This window comes from Vicia villosa, linkage group LG4 (genome assembly GCF_029867415.1).
Source record: "Vicia villosa cultivar HV-30 ecotype Madison, WI linkage group LG4, Vvil1.0, whole genome shotgun sequence".
NCBI lineage: Eukaryota > Viridiplantae > Streptophyta > Magnoliopsida > Fabales > Fabaceae > Vicia > Vicia villosa.
Window position 1 is genome coordinate 176,168,662 of NC_081183.1, and position 22,306 is coordinate 176,190,967.

At 32.2% G+C, this 22,306-nt stretch overlaps 1 protein-coding gene across 1 annotated transcript; it reads right to left on the reverse strand.

The window, feature by feature from the left end:
- Positions 1 to 1,598: 1,598 nt before the first annotated feature.
- On the reverse strand, positions 1,599 to 20,872 carry LOC131596069 (rust resistance kinase Lr10-like). The gene is made up of 5 exons (XM_058868629.1): positions 20,003 to 20,872; positions 19,733 to 19,885; positions 13,758 to 13,790; positions 7,623 to 7,646; positions 1,599 to 3,385 (listed from the first exon to the last, which is right to left on the reverse strand). Exons 3-5 carry the CDS (start codon positions 13,762 to 13,764, stop codon positions 2,142 to 2,144), a joined length of 1,275 nt encoding a protein of 424 aa, XP_058724612.1. The 5' UTR covers positions 13,765 to 13,790; positions 19,733 to 19,885; positions 20,003 to 20,872; the 3' UTR covers positions 1,599 to 2,141.
- Positions 20,873 to 22,306: the final 1,434 nt, after the last annotated feature.

Sequence of the window (22,306 nt, forward strand, 5' to 3'; positions counted from 1 at the left end):
CACACAACCAATCATAATTTTTTTATTAATTAAAAAATAAAAATAAAATTGACTCTCTCCTCTATTATCTCAACCACCCCATGATGTTAATTAAAAACGAAATTAAAGTTTAAATAAATTTAAAACCTCCCTCTTCTCATTGGTTGTTCCTAAAAATATGGATTTAAGTTGGTATTCATGCAAGTATTTCTCTTCCATCATTCCCATCCGACTCTCTCATCTCTCTTTCGTTATGTCTCTCTTCTTTCTCCTTTGTTTTCTTTTCTCCACCATACACCACCACCTCCGCCGTGAATCTCCATATTCCGGCGAGGGTTCTCGAAAATCAAAAAACAATACTACCGTTTTCTTTCTCCTGTCCTAATTCCAAATCCAAATCCCAAATTCACAAAATCATCATTTATTTTCGAATTGATTGTACGAACCCTAACACAACAAAGCAAAATTAAATGGCAACTAACAGTGGTTTCACGAAATTGATGGAGGGCTAATTAACACTCTCAGTAAAATATGAGTGAGATTGAGAGGGAGTTTTAGGAATAATTAGAATGGAAAAATCTATTAGGATTGGGGGGAAATTAGGAGTGAATCGTGTGACAGTGTGGCAATCCTTGTGAAGATTTTTGTTTGAGTCATTGGATTGTAATTCATCAAATGTAACTCAGATTGTGTAATTTAAAATGTGTGCTTGTTGTAATATAAATTCAAATTCTCATGAAATCCAAATTGAGTTTGTTAATTTGAATTTAGCATTGTTTTACTACTATCAAATGCAATCTGAAATGGTTGGCTTGGATTGAAATTTGGCTTGAAAGCTTACTTGATTTCATTTTGACATTTGGTTGAAAATGGCCTATGACTATTTAACTTGAATTTGGCTAAAAATATGGCTCAAAATGGCCTAACAATTGCAATTGAATTTTGGCTTGAAAAATATCAAATGTGGCTTGAAAAACTTTGGCACATGGCTTATACAACATTTTGCCAATTTAACTTAAATTGAACATTGAAATTCAATAAAAAAAATCAATATGGCTAAGTAACCAAAGAAAACCAAATCGAACGACGAACATGCATCTTAAATCAGGTTGACTTTGATTTTAAACTTTGACTTTTAGAAATGAATTTGGTTCCTCCTGAAAATGCCAAACTCAAATAATGTTATTCAAAATTTACTTTGTCAAAATATCATTTGTTGTATGATCCAATTGTCCATGACTTTTGAAAATCATGTCGAACTTTCTTTATTTTAGGCCAACATTTTTATTGTGTTGTTAAGTATACTTGTCAACTCTGTCAAAGAGATAAGTGTAATTAGTAATGGGGTAGAAAAAGAAGTTTTAAGGATGATCAATATGACTTAGGAGTAGTAGTGATAAAAAAATTGACAAAATTTGGCTGAGAGAACATTGTGAAATTGCTTCTCTAAGTTGTGAAATGACCATATATTTATAGATGATGGTGGAGCCAATTTCACTTAGAAAAACTACGCTCACCTAACAATCTTTGTTATTACCGGAAGGATTTCTATTGTTTACATCGATCACAAATCATGGATCTTCAACACCTGACATGCGCGCCTTAAAGTGCAGCACTTGAAAAGTGTGGATGACATATGCTCGATTCCTATGATTCATTTATTTCTCTAAATTTACTTGATGAAATCAATGGAAACACGTAACTTTCAAGGTAAGAATTTCTTTCTAACTAATACAAAATTCTGCCAAGTGGCCCAAGTCATACACAACTATAACACAAGTCCTAGACTCCTAGTTACGCTTCAACCTTAGCACGTAGTGCAAGAAAAATGGGGCATTACAGGTTCAACTTTTATTTTCCATGTTACATTTAACAACCACCAACAATATTTCTAAGATGAAACAATTCTAGTTATCTTCTCTTTGTTTTCATTAAAAGCACCCAATTCTAAAAGGTCTGACTAGAAAATGTATCTAAATGACAAGTATAAATATTATACATGATGATTGGATTTAATATGGGAAAAATATGTATGATTTTTACATATTAGTAATGCAAGTCACAAATTCTTATTTCATATTTTATAGACAAATAAAAACAAAAACAATACATTTATTTATTAGGCTATAAGACATCAAAACAAAACTAATTACTTGTAATTATCAAGCAGAATACTTTAATAAAGAATTGCTTTCAATTTCCTCCACATAACTGGTAGAACCAATATCTGTATCAGTGTCATTTGACCCCGTATCAAGATTCTCTTGAATTGTTTCATGCGGATATAGTACAGGAGGCATTTCAATATTTGAAATATCTCCTTCAAGCATCTCCACTACTTTGTTCATTGAAGGACGATCAATAGGTTTTAATTGTATACACCAAAGAGCAACCATGAACATTTTCTTCAAAACATCATTCAATTCTTCCATGATAGAATCTTCTATTTCTTTCTCTCTATTTTTAACCAATTGTTCATAAATCCAAAAGGGGAAGTAGAGTTGACTTGAATGCTCTGCATGTGAATTCAAATTTCTTCTCCTACTAGACATTTCAATCAAAAGCATTCCAAAGCTATACACACCAGCTTTATAAGATATTCTTCCAATATTTTGGTAGAATAATTCAGGGGCCATGTATCCAATTGTTCCTCTTGCAGCCGTCAAAGTGACAATACTATTGTCAATAGGGTAAAGCTTTGCAAGACCAAAGTCTGAAACTTTAGGGATAAAATTTTCATCGAGAAGAATGTTATGAGGCTTAATATCAAAATGCAAAATTTGCATATCACAACCTTGATGTAAATATGAAATTCCACGAGCTATTCCAAGAGATATCTCATGTATTTGATTGTAAGTTAAAGATATAACATCCTCTTTGTTGAAAATATATTTATCAAGAGAGCCATTGGGCATGTACTCATAGACAAGAGCACGTTTTAATCCTTCAACACAAAATCCAATGAGTCTTACCACATTTGAATGGTATATTCTTCCTATTGTTGCAACTTCACTTATGAATTCTTGTCCATTAGTTTTTGATTTTATCTTCAACATCTTTATAGCTACAAATGGTCCACTTCTTAGCTTACCCCTATACACATCTCCATAGCCTCCTTCACCCAATTTTACCTTGAAACCTTTTGTCATCTGCTTTATCTCTTTATATGAATACCTTATTGGCATGAGAGTATTACCTTGTAGAAAATCTTCAATATTTTCATATAGTGATGAATGTCTTCTTCTATACGTATAAATCAATAACACTAAGAAACATATCAAGCCGAACATAAATCTAGCTACAATGCCTGGAACAACATACTTTCCAGTAAATATTCCCGTTTGGTACGAGTGAATACTTGAATCGTATAAACCTATATTTTCAAAGCCGGTTAACTCTCGTAGTCCTGCAATACATAATAAGATATTATCTTTAGAAAATATTAATTTTAAAATTCTAAAAATGAGATATTATTATTAATAATAACAGTGTTGTGAAAAATGATGCCTAAAGCAAAGTATAAACATATTCTTGAATACTAAGAAACTTTGCAGAGGGAAAGAAGAGAATGAAATTGGTTATAAAATATTCTTTACTTTCTCTTTGAAATAAGCTTACAAGTGTTACAGAATAAAAAATAGGCTCTCTCACCCTAATTAAGATTTTCATATGCAATGATGAGAGACTATCATGCTATTTATAAGAAAACAAACACGCTAAACTAATGTGCTTTTACACACAGATCCATTACACAAACTAACTTAGGGAACAAACTATCTTGAACAATTGGGCTTAACAAACAGGCTCAATTCGATATGCTAACAATCCTAACATTTTGACTACTGCATACTTAAGCATACTTCAACTACATTATTGTAGAGCTTCGACTAAAACATGTGAATAGACTTTGACCATACTAGAGTTCGATCCAATATCTCACAAATATCAACCTTGGAACAAACTCTATAACATTAAAGGAACAAACAAGCTTTTTTTTCTGCAGCTTTATCAACTGTATACAGTGGAAAAACTTGCAACTTGGCACGGTCTTGGTGATCATATCAGCAACATTGTGATCTGTCGAAACTTTCAGCACTTGAACTTCTCCATACTCGATTACCCCTCTGATGAAATGCAGCCTCACATTGATGTTCTTGGTTCGCTCATGATAAGTTGAATTCTTTAACAGTGATAACTCGACCTTGAAGTTTTAGCTCCTTAGCAAAACCTTCAAGCCACAATGCTTCTTTCTCAGCTTCAGTTAGGGCAGTATATTCTACTTTAATGGTTGATAAGGAAACAACCTTCCAAAGTGTTGTTTTCCAACTGATTATTGTGCCAAACATAGTGAACACATACTAGAAATAGATTTTCTGGAATCCATATAAACTGCATAATTAGAGTCGACATACCCTTCGATTACTGCTTTATTATCTTCTCCACAGGATCCACCATAAATTAGGACTCTGTTCAGAGACCCATTTATGTACCTTAGAATCCACTTCAATGCTTACCATTGAGTCTTTCTAGGATTCGCCATGTACATGCTCACAAGAGTTACTGCATATGCTATATCGGGTCTAGTACAAACCATATAATACATCAAAGGACCTATTATGTTAGCATATGGGATGTTATTCATATAAGCTCTTTCGACCTCAGTACTGGGAAATTAATTTATACTTAGCTTGAATTGAGGATTTGTTGGTGTCACATTAGGCTTTGGTTTCGACATACCAAATTTGTCGAGAATCTTCTTCAGGTATTTCTCTTGAGATAAGCATAATCTGGACTACTTTCTATCTCTTTGGATGTCAATCCCAAGAATCTTGGATGCAACTGCCATATCCTTCATGTCAAACTCCTTATTGAGTTTAGCCTTCACCTTAAATGCATCCTCAACATTGTTTCTTCCTATGAGAATATCATCCCCATAAAGAAACAAAATAACAAATGAATTTCCTGGTCAAAATCTGAAGTAACACACAGTGGTCGAACTGACTCCTAATGAACCATATATGCGTGCCATTAACTTGTCGAATCTCATATTCCATTGTCGAGGAGATTGTTTCAATTCATATAAAGATCTATTCATATTGCACACAAAATATTCCTTTCCCTTTTATGTATACCCTTCAAGTTACCTCATCAGGATTGTTTCATCTAGATCACCATACAAGAAAGCAGTCTTCACATCCATCTGTTCAAGTTTTAGGTCAAACTTCGCCACCATAGCTACCAACATTCTGATGGATATATGTTTTACAACAGGTGATAACACATCATTAAAGTCGACACCTTCTTTATGAGTGAACGTCCTTGGGGCCAATCTTGCCTTGTATCTTTTTGACATCACTCATTTGATTCTTTCTTTAACCTTGAAAATGCACTTACAACTAACTAACTTGGCCCTTTTAGATTTCTCGATCAGCTCCCAAGTATTATTATAATGAAGATATATCATCTCATCATTCATGGCTTTCAACCATTTAGTCTTATTTCGACTCCTCATAAATTTCTTCATCTAGCTCTTCATCTAGAACATCATTTGTATATATTAAGGCATAAGATATAAGATCTGCATACCTAAGTCTCTAAGGTGGCTTGATAACTCTTCTTGATCTTTCTCTTGCCAACATGTAGTCATCGAAAATTTCCTCCACTTCTTCAGTATCTTCAGCATTTTGTGCTTCTTCTTCGACTTCATCTAGGATACGCACTTCAACATTGACATGCTCCAACTCAACAGGAATCCCTCCCAATTACATCTCTTCAGAAATTGTTGTGCTTCGACCAACGTCATCAGTTTTCTTGAAAGCCATTTCAGCTTCTTTGAAAACTACATCTCGACATGTGATACACCTCCTATGACCTGGATCTAGGAACCATAGCCTATAAGCTTTGACTCCTTCAGTTTATCCCATGAACATACATCTCAGAGCTCTAGAATCGACCTTGTCTTGCCTAGTGTGAACACACACTACACAACCAAATACTCTAAGTTTGTCGAGATATGGTGGAGGTCCTGACCAAACTTCTTCAGGTATCTTTATATCTAACATAGTCGAAGGACATCTCTTTATCAGATATATAATTGTCGCAACAGTCTCTGCCCAAAACACATTTTTTAACCCAACACTAGCCAACATGCATCTAACACCTTTTGTTAGGGATTACCTGCAGTAGTTATGTGCTTTGCAATACCAGAGGTTGCACAAAATTTTTTGAACACCTCATTGCAAAATTCAAGGCCATTGTCAGTTCTCAACCTTTTGCAAAAATTCCATTCTTAATCTTCTGGATGAATACCCATAGCTTTCTGGAATAATCATCAACTATGGATAGAAAATACCTTGCTCCTGAATATGATGGACACCTTGCAGGCCCCCAAATATAAACATGGATGTAATCAAGGGATCCATGAGTTCTTTGTTGGCCTTTGTTGAACTTCACTCTGCAAGTTTTTCCAAGTACACAGGGTTCACAAAACTTCAGCTTTTCGAATTTGTCTCCACCAAACAGATTTTGTTTCCTTAATTCGACCATACCCCTTTTAGTGACATGACCTAATCTCATGTGCCAAATTTCTATCTTCAACAAAGATTTTGTGGAAGCAAAATCTGCAGAACCATTTACAACTTCCGCCTCAAGGGTATACAAGCCTTGTTTCTTCACGCCTCTCAAGACTTCCTTCGACCCTTCATAACTCTTAGGATACTTTTCTCTCCTTGAAAACATATCCTTTCTTGTCGAATTCACCAAGAGAAATCAAATATCTCTTCAAATCAAGTACAAATTATATCAACCGAACCTGAAACAAGTTCAAACCCTCTCAAGATTGCTTTAATGTCCCATACATTCTTCCTACCTCCACCTCCAATAAGAAGAGTATCGTCCACAAATTGAATTATGTCAACCAAAACCCCCTATTTCTCACTAAAACCTTTGAAATCTCCCCTTTCTGAAGTATTCCTAACAAGACCTTATAAACCTTCAACTATTATCATAAAAAGAAGCGAGAGAGGGGATCTCCCTGTGTTAATCCTTTGCCCACCTTGAAATTTAGAGTTGGACTACCATTTACCAAAATTGACACGTGACTATTAAATGTGCAAGCCTTCACCCAACTCATCCATAGTCTTCGAAACCCCACTCTATACACATAAAGTTCTAACTGACACATTTGTAAGCTTTTTCAAAATCTAATTTCAACATAACACACTCTTTAATTTCTCTTGTTTTGATCTACAATCTCATTTACTAATGTCTAATCGGATTTAGTTTTTTTCAATCCAATTAAAGGATATATTTTTACTTTAAAATGTAGTAAATGTAGTCTTGGCAATCTTTTTTTACCCCTTAACTCTCATTTTTGTTAAAAGAAGTGTTACAAATTTGTACACTTTTTGCTTGGTGGCAGAATATAGGAGTTTGAGTGATAAAGTGGTCCTAAATTCAATTCATCTACTAATAAAATGACAACAAATATTTGTCATTTTAAAAAAATAGAGATTATATTAATTTTTTTATTGCATTGGAATTAAATTGATGGCTAATGTGGATTGCAAGAAGGAAAAAAGAAGTAATCATAATGCAACTTGTAGTATTATATATTCAATGAATGGATGAAATGGAAATCATACCTTTGTAAATGCCATAGAAATAATCTGCAAAAAAAAAAAAAATTATAGTGGATAAGTTATCTTGGTAATAGAAATAGTCCTTGTTTAATAAGTCATAGATATATATTACTGAATACGGGATAAGACAATATCAATATAATTTTAGTACATCTATTTGTTACTGCATATACTTATTTTATCTATACGAAATCTATATAAATCTTATTTCTATACGAAATCTATATAAATCTTATTTCTATACGTACTTGATATATGTGCATAGATCTATTTTTTCTACATTGTAACTCATTAACGAACAACGAACAAAAAATTGGATTTACGGGTATAGCGAAAAAAGAATTAATTCATATTGGATTTGATAAATATCAATCGAATTCAATTTTGAAAATCGATTCGAATGGAAGTTATCAAGACTTATTCTTCATCATGATCATTGATTCTTTTCAATCTAATGGTTAAAATTAAGGGAAAAGCTAACATGTGCCCCAAGGGCACAAGATAAAGAAATATTTATAGAAATATTTTCTTGAAACGCGTGCATTCAATGTATTGAAACTTTAAATATGACTTTATTGCATTTCATTATATTTAACTTTTTCTAATTATAATATCCTTAACATGTGCCCTTAGGGCACATGTTAGCATGACCCTAAAATTAATAAGTAATTAAATATGGAGAGAGAAAAATAATACACATTAACTTTAACCATTGGATTGAGAAGAATGAATGGTCATGGGGAGTAAGTCTTGATAACTTACTCTTGGAGTAAAAATATCCCTTATATATATATATATATATATATATATATATATATATATATATATATATATATATATTTTCAAAAATTCATTTTAATTTTTTTATAATAAGAATATGTAAAATTCTTGAAATAAAATACAAATTACATATAATAATAAGTACAATTTTTATAAATGCATACAAATATGTACTTGTTAATAAGGAATATTTTCATAAATTTTATGAAATAAGATCATTTATATACATGAGAGGACTTATCTTTTGTTTTATAAGGCCTATCTTAATTGACATTGGATCAAGAATTTTTAATTTCTCACTTGTAGTTGTGTGTGCGAGAACATTGTAATTTAGTCTAAATACTAAAAAAAAAAAGTGAAGGAGGTTGTGTTTTAATTATGAAAAAACAAAATGGTCTAAAGGGCGGGGTGCTTTAGGAAGAAAGACCAGTCGAATATATACAATTTCTTAAGCATGAGGTTCAAACGAGTGAGATGGTTTTGAAAGAGAAGTATGAATTAAGCATCATGTTTGAGGGATTATGTACATTCTCTCTCTCTCTCTCTCTCTCTCTCTCTCTCTCTCTCTCTCTCTCTCTCTCTCTCTCTCTCTCTCTCTCTCTCTCTCTCTCTCTCTCTCTCTCTCTTTCTTTCTCTTTCTCTCTCTCTCAATACACACACGCGCGCGCACACACAAAACTACTAGATCAATACACACACCACCTCGGCGGATGAATCGAGATATAAGCAGGTTTTTGAGAAGAATCAGCGAGTTATGACACGACGAGTGCCAAGAAGAAGCCGAGATCCAGCTTCAAAATTCATTTGGGAGAGATTGTGGCAATACTCATTTGAGGATATCAAATACATTCTTTTCAAAATTGACATCGACGACAACATTAACGATACCACGGCTGACGTAGACCATCGAACCATGCTTACGAGGTCTACAACACCAAGTTGTCAACATCAAGTGGGATATATCGGCAACGCGGGTTAGTGAAGGTCGTGTTATAAAGTCATTTGTTGGTGGCTTGATCTCGACAAGGCTCAGGGTTGGGGCTAGATTGATTCCCATATGTGACATCTTATGCTCAGATACGTTTTTTCTTGTGATTCTGTCAGTTTTTAATTTTTTGTGATTATGTTATATGTCAAAGAACTTGATATTGGATAATAGTAGAATCACATTGTTTCTATTGAGACATATTATAGTGATGAATATTAGCCTTAGTGTTGTCTACTAATTGTTATTAAGTATGTGTTGCGATCATGACACAAATTTCACGAAAACATATTTCTGCATACACCACAAAACATATTTCTACATAATTTTTAAATAGAAGGCTTATCATTTTCCATGTTATGTTTTCTCACTGTCTGAATCATGTTAATCTCGCTGGCAAGAGGAATAGCTTGTGAGGCGAGCACCCCAGATTCCATATGCATACTTGTTCTACTAGCCTCGCTAGGCGAGTAAGGATCTTGCTAGGTGAGACAACTAAAATAGGGACAAAGATTAAATTTTGACCAGTCTCGTTGGGAGCTCACTTAAGGATCGCTAGGCGAGAGAGCTTGTTGAGAGGCTCGCCGGGTCTCACTAAGCGAGAATACTATGTTTGATAAAGTTATTTTGTTTCCCTGTTTCCACCTTAAAACGAGAATTGTAGCTTCAATTAACATAAAGTTGTATACATTAGAAGTTAGCCAAATACTATACCAATTGGTAAGGAGAAACCATAATTGAATTCCATATATTGATGGATTGATGACAATGGTGTGTGGTTGCATATGTGTGAGTGTATAATGTTAATTTCATGATATGAAATGCTTGAATATGTTATAAGATGATGGCGGTATGGTTCAGATGGTTAGAGGTTGGAGAATAAGGGTTTAGAAGTGAGATTTTGGAGATTTTGCCCTGTCAGGCTCGCCCAGCGACTGCATTTTTCACTTGGCGAGATCCGTTGGAATGAGGAATTCTATAAATATTGAAAATAATGTATCTTGAGTTTTGTAACTCGAAATGAGATGTGGTTGGATGCGTTGGAAAGATAATTCAACACTCTATCCTTTAATGAATTAAAATCATGCATGTATGTTAAATAATGTTTAATGAGTAATTATGAATTATTATGTTTATATTGTGAACTATATTAAGAATTGTTATTTGCCTTGAATGTTTAATAATTGAATTAAATATGGTGAAAAGTGAGGTGAACCTAGGTTAATGACTAGGTGAATGAATTAGAAATATAACTTAGGTTATTGTAAATTACTTAGGTTGCGATACTTGAATATAAAAGGTTCTTCCGTGTGCATCCATGAGCGAGTAGTCATTAGATATGAGTTGTCCAATCTACGAGAATTCCGAAGGCATGGATGGAGAAGCGAAGCCATAATTGAATTGCAATGAGCATGTATATTATACATTTGTGAAAAATATGTGTCTATATATTTCGATGCATTGTGTGAAAAAAGAAGGGATCGTACATGAGGCGATGCTAACCTACACTCTATAACAAAATGGATCTGTAGAAAGAAAGAATAGAACCATCATGGACATGGTGAGAATTATGTTAAAAGGCAAGCATTTACCTTATTAATTATGGGGTGAAGCTGTGTCGACTGCAACATACATCTTAAACAAATGTCAAACGAAAAAGCTAGAAGAAATCACACTAGAATAATGAAGGTCTGATGTCAAGCCTAGCTTAAGTCATCTAAAGATATTTGGATATATAGCACATAAACATGTTCTTGATCAGTTGATAAGAAAGCTAGATGACAAGTCGAATCAAATGATCCTAATAGGATATCTTTTGACTGGTGGATACAAATTGTTCGACCCATTAAACAAGCAAGTTTTGATCAGTAGGGACGTGATCATAGATGATCTTAAGGAATGGGACTGGATTGGAAGTGTCAAGAAGGATTCCGTAAAAATCTTATGTTAAGAACCGCCTAGTGAAGTCGAAAGAGACGTTCGATAAGAAGTCAGAGGTCAATCATGCACAAGCAACCTCAAAGAGCAAGAAACATGCCTGCAAGGTTACACGAATGTGTGATAACATTAGATGATGCAGGCGATAATTAAGGTGAGATGGTAAACGTGGATTTCTATGCATGAGACGATAAATGTAACTGAGGCATTGAAGGACTCGAAGTCGATGAAAGCAATGAACGAAGAACTAAATCATCAAATTTAATAATACCTAGTCATTAGTCAAATTACCATCATACAAGAAGATAATTGATGTGAAGTGAGTATGCAAGGTGAAGTTGAATCCCAAAGGAGAAGTAACTCGACACAAGGTAAGACTTGTGGCGAAAGGATTTTTTTCATCAATAACTAATCGACTTCAACGAAGTTTTTGCTCTAGTTGCTAGGATTGAAACAATAAAGTTGATTGTTGGTATAGAAAACATGAACAACTAGTATATGTGTCAGATGGATGTGAAATGTGCATTTATAAATGACCCTTTAGATGAAGAAGTTTATGTTGCATAACCAGTTAGGTTTGTGAAACAAGGCCAATAAAGCAAGGTATACAGGCTGCATAAAGCTCTTTATGGACATAAATGTTAGATTTGGTGAACTAAGATTGGAAGAAGAAGATAGATAGTTTCCTAAGAGAGAAGGAATTAGAGAAATGCACAACTGAGCATGGAGTATACGTTGGAAGAAGCATGGGTGAACTGTTTATATTGTGTCTCTATGTTGATGACTTGTTAGTAACAGGTAGTTGTACAAAGGAGATCAGAGACTTCAAAGACGATCTTAGCAAGGAGTTCAAAAATTCATATTTGGGAAACATTTCATACTTCCTCGGTATTGAATTTTATAAGAGTAGTAGGGGCGTGATGATGCATCAAAGAAGATATACAAGTGAAATACTCAAACTATTTTAGACGGAAGACTACAATGCAACTTCGACACCTGTTGAACCAAGACTACAATTATCAAAAGACTCATATGAAGATGATGTCGACCCAACACAATACACAAGACTTATTGGATCATTAAGATAACTTTGTTACACTGGGCCTGATCTAGAATATAGTGTAGGTATGGTGAGGAAATTTTATGTATAGGCCGGAGCTATCTCATCTTACAGCTACGAAGAGGATACTAGGTATCTCAAAGAAACTCTCAACTATGGAAATTTGTTTCATAAAGCTGATGAAGGAAAATAATGCAAGCTAGTGGATTACACTGACTCGAGTTGGTGTATTGGCGCCGAGGTTAGAAACTCCAAAACATTTTATGTGTTTATGGAAGGTGGTGAACTAGTTGCTTGGAGCTCAAGAAAAGAACTAGTAGTAGCATTGTCGTCATGTGAAGTAGAGTACATAGCTTCTTCTCTCTATTCATATCAAGCAACATGGATGGTGAATTTGATTGAAGAAATTATAGGGAAGAATCATGGAGCTGTTACCATGAAGATAGACAACATGTCAGCTATCAATTTGGCGAAGAATTCGATAGCACATGGAAGAAGCAAACACCTCAAAATGAGGTTCCATTATCTTTAATAGCAAGTAGCAAATGAGAAGCTGAACTTAGAACACTGCATAATTGAGAATTAGATTGCAGACATCATGACAAAGGTTGTGCAGATCGAACTGTTCAAGAAATTGAGAACTATGATGAGTGTAGATAGCGTAGACACAATGAATTAGGCGGTATGTTAAAATTATTATTCTTTGTGTCATAGTAGAAATTTGATAGAGTCTTTATTGGTTGTAATCGATGGAGAATTGAATACCGTAAGTAGTAATCGAAATGAATGCAGTAGTGGAAATGTAAAGTTGTCGAAGGAGCTAGCCTCGACATAATTAAATTTAGCATTTTTGTATGTTTTAGATGAGTTAGTTAGTCAGAGTTTGCTTGGTGAACAAGAAACTCAACTGTAAATAAGGATATATCCTATCATTGTAAAGTGTGAAGTAAAGTTGAATAAAATTTCAGTTAGAAAGTAGAAAGAAACTATGCAGGATCTATCTTATTCTTTTGTTTTTCTCTCAAATCTTAATTTCTCTTTTCTTCCCCAATTCATCATTCTTTCTTCTCAAAATTTATGTGCTTCGTGATTCATCTTACAATCAAGGTGTTATTGATTTATTCGAGTGAAAAGTAAAAAACAAGAGGTGAAATCAATCAAAAAAACAATTATTGTTCATCAAGATTGATTTGAATTAGCTCCAAGATTGGAGTTTAATTCCAACATGATTGACAACCCAAAAAAAATAGAACTTACCACTCAAAAAAAAAAAAATCAACACATTTAATTTTAACATTCAAAGTATATACATTTATATTTTCATAATTATCAAAAAAATAGTTTTAAAATAACAAATTAATAAAGAGAATCTTACCTCTCATTTTGTGGTACTTATTTGCCCAATATCCTGAAAATTACAATTGGAGACAAATCATTTTGTAGTTTTTCAGAATGAAAATAAATCAAACACATTTTATATATATATATATATATATATATATATATATATATATATATATATATATATATATATATATATATATATATATATATATATATATATATATCTGTGTGTGTGTGTGTGTGTGTGGACAACTCAAGTGAGAACACTTGGTTATTATGAGAAAGAGAAATCAATCTAATCCATTAAAATCAAGAAATTAAAATCTAATGGTCGTGATTCATTGTTCTCATTTCTCATAATAACCAAATGTTCTCACTTGAGTCGTCCTATATATATATATATATATATATATATATATATATATATATATATATATATATATATATATATATATATATATATATATATATATATATATATATATATATATATATATATATATATATATATATATATATATATATACGAGGAGTAAGTGTTGAAAACTTACTCCAAATCTTAACCATTGATTTTCATTAATTTAACGGTTTTAATTAATTTCTTATGTAGAAAAATATTTTCAAAAATAATTATATTAAATGATCAATTAAAACCGTTAGATTAATGAAAATCAATGGTTAAGATTTGGAGTAAGTCTTCTACACTTACTCTTGGAGTGAATATATATATATATATATATATATATATATATATATATATATATATATATATATATATATATATATATATATATAAATAAAAGAGGATATATTTACTCCAAGAGTAAATTATTATAACTTACTCTACATCTTGACCATTAATTCTTATCAATCTAATGGTTAAAAATAATAAGGAATAATTTTCTCTCTCCATATTTAATTACTTATTATTTTTAACCATTAGATTGAAAATAATAAATGGTCAAGATATGGAGTAAGTTATAATAATTTACTCTTGGGGTAAATATATCCCTCCTCATATATATATATATATATATATATATATATATATATATATATATATATATATATATATATATATATATATATATATATATATATATATATATATATATATATATATATATATATATATATATATATATATATATATATATATATATATATATATATATATGAGAACTGAGAACTTTTAATAATAATCATACGATTTAAAATCAATGTCTCCGATTTCACTCATATTTTAAGAGACAATAATAAATAGATAGATTTTGGTTTAAATACATATCACATAAATGCATATCTTAGCATTGATTTTAAATCGTATGGTTATTATTAAAAGTTCTCAGTTCTCATTATAGCTAAAGTTCTCATTTGATACGTCCTCTATATGAGAACTAATAACTTTTAATAATAACCCTTGGATTTGAATTAATAGCTCAGATTTATCTCATATTTGAAAATAATTAATTAATATTTAAGTGAACAAGATATTTATGTAATATGTATTTAAAATATAAGGTAATTCCTATATATATATATATTAACTGTTGAGATTGTAATTTATGGTGTCGAAGTATGTTGTTCAAGTGAAACAAGGTTGTGTCAAATTGTTTAGTTGTTTGTGTAAAAGAAGTTAGTGTCGACATAGAATTTCGACTTAGACATAGTTTTGTAGTGTTAGATGAATTATGTATTTTGGGCTTTGTTTATGGAGCATGCAAACTCAAATCAATAAATAAAAAGTAACCCTTACTATTGTATATGTGAATAATATTGCAGTTGGCATAGTAAAGGGCAGGGGGTTAACTCTGCAGAATTCACAACTTTTCTTCTTCCTTTTGTTCAAGCCCTAATTCCCTTTATTCCTTAATTCATCTTTTTCTTTTCTTCTCCATTATCATTACGCAACATGAATCATCTTACAATCAGGCTGGTTGATTCACTCGAGTGAAGAGTGAAGAACAAGATAGAGGAAATTTGTTAGGTGTGATTGAATCTTGTTCATCGAGATTAATTTGGAATTCTCCATAGATTTTAGGTTAATTCCAATATCTGGTATCTAGAGTAGTGGTTGAGCTATTTGTAGGAAGCAAAACACGATGGCAATGAATCATGTGAATGAACATTTTCCAATGAGTCTTCTGATTATGAAGATTCAGAACTATGAAAATTAGTGTAAGTAGATGAATGTGGTTTTATGTTATCAAGATCTTTGGGATTTTGTGAAGTAAGAGGTATCACCATTGAAGAATACGATATAAATGAAAAAAAGGCTGCACACAAATAATTGAAGAAGAAAGATTATAAAGCTCTCTTTATAGTTCACCAATGTGTTGATCCAGATAATTTTGAAAAGCTGAGTGACATTGAATTAGAAATACGAGCACGCGAAATTATGGAGAAATAGTTAGGAGGAGCTGAAAAGGTGAAATAGGTTAGGTTACAAACTCATAAAAAACGTATGAATTTTTTCAGATGGAAGAAAGCATAGCTGATTTTTTCATTAGAGTTATGAAATTGGTGAATCAAATCAAGGTATATGGAGAAATATTGAAATCAAGATTAGTTGTTGCAAAGATCTGAAGGTCATTGGCTCTAAAGTTCCACCACGTGGTACTTTCCATAGAAGAATCGAAAGCTTTATCAACATTGACAAAGGAAGAGTTTCAAAGGACGCTTGAATCTCATGAACAAATAATGGTTGAAAGAGTTGTAGGCAAGTCGAAGAGCGATGCGTATTTGCTGGCTCAGTCAGCAAAAGAAAAGAAAGTCAAATAAAGTTTGAATGGCAACAAAGGTAAAGGAGCCTATAACAATTTGTTTGGTTAAAATCAACAAGAAGGGAGTTGGTCGAATCAGAGAAAGCCCTCACACCAAAGCAACCAAAGAGGTGGTGCTGCAGGTAGAGGAAGATGTGGTGATAGAAAACCTGACAAAAGTCACATCCAGTGTTTCAATTGTCAAAAGTATAATCACTATTCTAGTGATTGTCCAAAAACATAAAAGACTTAAGAAAGTGATGCAAAGTTTGCAAAACATGATGAAGAAGAGATAACAATGATGGTCACTAGACAGGAGAATTTCACCTCGCAAAAAAAGATATTTGCATGGAAAATTTCACATCGTAGCTATTAAAAAAACACAATTTTGCCTCTCAAGTATTTGGGGGGAGATTTGAATTTTTTGAAAATGACGTTGTGGGGTGAAAAACACCTCGCAACTTTTTTTATTGGAAAATGCAGCAAATTTGCCTTGCGAATTAAAAATCACCTAGCTACATACATGCACTTACTGGATGTATGACACTGTGTTGTGAGGTGAAAATCATCCAACAATCCTTTATTTAATTTCAACCGCTTCATCTCTCTCCTCGCCTTCATTTTTGTAGAATTTTCCTCTCTCTCTCTCTCTCTCTCTCTCTCTCTCTCTCTCTCTCTCTCTCTCTCACTCACTCTCAATACACACGTGCACACACACACAAAACTACTAGATCAACACACACCACCTCGGCGGATGAATCAAGATATAAGCAGGTTTTTTAGAAGACTCGGCAAGTTATGACACCAAATACTACTTAAAAATTATTTAGAAGTCATATTTTTTCAAGTTTAAAGTTTGGAACCAGATTAAGATCAAAACTCTTCATTTTATTCGTTTTTTGTTCTCCATTTTTTGAAGGTACACGTTTATTTTATTTTATTTTCAATAATATTGTGTTGTGGTAGCTATTAGAGTATTTGTTTTGTTAGAATTTTGAGATTGATTAAATATATTCTTGTTTGTGTTTGTGTAAAATGTATAGGCTGTTAGAGTATTTTCTTTTTTAAATTTTTTTATAATAAAAAAAATAAAAAAAGTATAATTTTTGCTTTTAATAATTTTGTATAGTATCTGCTTTTTTAGTTATTTTTTTATTTTTAATAATTTTATTTTTTAAAATATATTAAGAACAAATTTATGAAATAATTTTTTATTTGATTTATAATAATTTTTGTATTTCGAGGTGTCTTTCACCTATAAAAAACCTCTAAACTATACCATACTCTATCACATACTCCCTCCGTTCCACAATGAGTGAGTCATTTAGAATAAAATGATGTCCCATAATGAATAACTCATTTCAATTTTCAATACATTTTTTCTAATTCTATCCTCTGATTTTAATAAAACTTTCACCATTTCCAATACATGATAAGGATACTATGGTAAAAACAATATTCTCTCTTACTTTTATACATTTTTCTTCATCTATGTGAAATGGTGTGTTAGATCATTCATTATGGGACGTAGGGAGTAGCTAACTCACTTTTCTATATAATCTACAATAGACACTTGTGAATTGGTTTTCACCTTGTAAGGTTAGAATGTGTTTTTCACCTTTCAATGTTGCTGAGGTATTTTTCATCTACTCACTCATTTCTATAATGAGTGACTCATTTAAAATTAAATAAAATGATATTCTATAATGAATGACTCATTTCAATTTTCAATACTAATTCTACTATTTGATTAATAAAATTTTCACCATTTTTAATACATGATAAGGATACTATAGTAAAAACAATATTCTCTCTCACTTTTATGCATTTTTCTTAATTTATGTAAAATAGTGTGTTGGATCCCTTATTATAGAACGGAGGAAATAACAAATAGTTGTGACTATCATTTTTACAAGATATTTTAGTCACATCACAAATTTGTAATTGCTGAGTAATTTTATGAGTTGTGAGATGATTTTTCATCTGGCAAACAGACTTTTTTGGTAGTGTTTTAAGTTTTTTTTTATAGTGTTTTATATTTTTGGTTAAAATTGTTGTCAACTTGTCATTATTTTACTTAAAAATGCCGACAAGCTCTTAATAGTTATTTATCGTAAACAAATGTCATAATACTTTATTTATCCACACTAGTAATTTTTTCAATTTTTATTTATATATAATATATAGGATTTAGATAATATTTATATATTATAAATAAATATATAAAGGTTTATCATAATATTAACTTATTTATTATTAAAATTTTGTAATAAAATATAATATATTATTATATTTGGCCAGATTTATTTTGTTTAATAGAAAATATATTGTTAAAAAATAATAAACAAATAAGTTAATATATTAATAAAGAAATTTACTGTTTAAAAAATTAAACAATTTACTTTGAGTTAATCTAGCATAATCTAGTATTTATAAGGTTTTATGTATTATTTTAATTAATTTAATATTGTTCTGTAGGTATATAAATTTTAATAAAATTTTGGGAACTTTAGTACAGTTATTCCTTTAATATGTTTTTTTTTATAATATTTTACTAAGAATAAGTTTTAAAAATCTAATCAAGACCTTCAAAATGTTCGAGACGGCCCTGAACGTTGACTTTACATCCGTCTTATGATAAAAGTTCATACAAATTATTTCGATTAATAACATATATTTATTATTTATACTGTAGTCTTATTTATAGAATTCAATTACACTAATTAATATAATAGCGAACTTCTATTTAGTTCTTAATTGATTAGCTAACACAAATAATAAAATAGGGGACAACTTCTACCCATTACAAAAAGATGGATATTGTACATTCCACCAATCAGATGACACCATTTAATTTTTATGTACTTAATTATTTATTATATAGAACAATTGTTTGATGTTTTCAATGCATTTTACACTAAAGATAATCTTACTCATCTTTTTGAGGTGGGTAAATAAGAATTCACCGATGAACACCCTGAATCTAATGAATTTGTTTTGCTATCTACCTATTTTTTATTATAATTTATTTATTTTGTAAAATTAAAAAACTTAAATATATTTTATTTAAAATTATCCGCACGCATCTAAATTTCATGGGTCACTAATAATTTAAAAAACAACAGTTATGCTATCTAAGTGAATAAAATTTAGGTTACGATGAAAACCTAATGGAAAAATGCTTTTTAAACTTGACACAAATTATTTCCAATGTCAAAATTATTTATGCACGAATTGGCCTTACCGCAGGAATCGAACTCACAGTAGAATACGACACATTGAACCTCGCCAACCTCGTTGAAGTAGCATTCATCACAAGGACATGAAGCTTGGATCCATGAAATTTCAAATCCATATTGTAGCGCTTTGTGGAATATATCAATATATGAAATGTTTTCTGTAAAAGCAATAATATTTAAACAGAAAATTTTACAGCATATTAAAATACAGTCAATTCAAGTCATTTCTTTAATAAAAAAAACTTATGCTACGTCTAGTTTCCAATTTTGTTTACCTATTATAAGGCTGGAGTAAAGTTGAAGCTCCGGTATTCCAAAAGAATGATGTGAGGGTAATAAACTTGACACGGCATTGAGGTTCCACTATTTCAAATGGCGGGTCCCCAACAATAGCGTATGTCATGTGTTGATCCAAGCATGAAGTTGTATCGGCATAGTACTTATCAACAACCTTACTAGGTGGACTTGTACACTTCATGTAAATTACTGGCCTTGATATTGCATATTCATAGTAATCGGGATTGGGATCATCTGTAAACTTGTAAGGATTTCGATTTAAGAAGTACTTATATGAATTATTTTCTTTGGGAAAGTACCGGTAGTAGTATGATCTAATATCATCAATATCAAGATAAGTAAAGTTGCTTAGGGATAAGAAGAAGCGAGGGAGAGAGGAGCAATTGGTGGGTTGAATGTTTGGGTCAACGAGTCGGATTGTGTAATTGTTGTAGTTGATTGATTCTACAAAATAATAACCATCATACAAACTCAATACAGTAACGTTGTTCACACAATCCAACTCGTACTTACTGTTTCCACAGTGGGTTGGGTCTTGTTTTAGTCTGAAAGGATGAGTTATGTTTGTGATTCTTCCACAGGAAGAAGAACAAGGCAGGGAGTTGGAATATGTTAGTTGTGGAAGAAGAAAAAACAAGAAGAAAAACATGGCTGGAAGTTGGAGGAATATGTTAATTAGTTGTTAAAGAGGCTTTGTTTTGAATGATGATCTAGAGTTTTGGAGTATTTCTTAATACCATTCTCCCGGGTGGTAAGGACCCCATATATTTATATTTCTTAACGCGTATTGAATTATTATCAACTATGAAAGTTTGAACAGTCTAGTCTCAATTAACGACCACATTATCTATAACATGTGACGGTATGAACTCATTCTGCATCTCATTAAGATTTGACTACGAATATATCAAGCTGACTAAAAGACACATATAGCTAAACCTACATAAAGTTTAGTTCAAAGTTTTTTTTTTTTTAATTAAAAATGACTTATAGTGTGTTTGGTTTAGCGGTGGCTTCTTCCAAAATCACGGTACATTTTCACGTTTGCAATGAAGCTACCTTTTGTAGCTTTTAAAATTCACGTTTGAAAGGCTCTTGGATGTACGTTTGGTGGCTGAAAAGCCAAACCAAACAGGCTTTTAGATATTTTGTATACTTATTTAACTAAACAAACGTAGCCCATACCACTAAAAAATTTTAAGTTTACAATATGAACTCATACTGGATGCCATTAAGATAAGACTACGAATATATCAAGCTGACTAAAAGAGACATATAGCTAAACCTACATAAAGTTTAGTTCAAAGCTTTTATTTTTTTTTGAAAAAGACTTAGATATTTTGTATACCTATTTAACTAAAGAACGGAGGCTACATACCACTAAATTATATTACATTTATCAGGTAGGGTTACTGATATTACCTCATCAGATGGATCTTCGAGGCCTGCAAACGGATTAGATTTTTTGTGAGCTGGGGGATGACCTGTAAAGTAACTTGATGCCAAAGTGAGAAGAGGGAGCAATCAGAACGCAAGTACAAGGTAAAGAGAGCATGAATAATGTCACCCGACCCTATAGTGAAATAGGGTATTTATAACCCCCAGCGCTGGGCCAAGATCACGCTATTGGACTCGATGCTCAAGCCCCATTTGGAGACTCCAGGATTCTAGGAGTATATTGGAGACCAGCACGCGGTTTCCAGCCTGGGTCAACCACTCAAATATTTAAGGGGAGACGCGGTCTTTTAGGGAGCGTGTGGACTCCGCTCTATTCGGAGAGTTGGAAGTGAAGGAACCTTACGAGTAGAATGGTCCTCAGCAGGAGAGTTGAGCAGTGATGCCCGCAGGGAACACCTGCTCAGGTCAGACAGGTGGTCTTGCCCGGACTCAGTCCTGCCCGACTGGAGGCTAGTGGTGTAGATCAACCGAGGGTCAAGTCGCTTATGCCCGTCCTACGGGCATATATTGACGAGGAAGATTTCCCATTGGGCTAAGAAAGATTTGAGCCTCCTAGTCCAATTGGGCCAAGCACCAGCCCAATCAAGAACAGGAGCCCTACGTCATAGTTTTCGGGCAGGGAAAGGGGTTACCTTGACGGTACTTGTCAGGGGGGTTACCTCAACGATGGTCGTCAAGCGAAACATGCTCCGTTATATGGATCTTCTCGCAGGGAAAGGGGAAAAGTTGTGCGTAGCATACATTTGATGACATGGCAGACTGTTAAAAGCGCAATGATGGCCTAGGGAGTAGGGTTATGATGGTGACGGTGCTTAGGAGGAGGC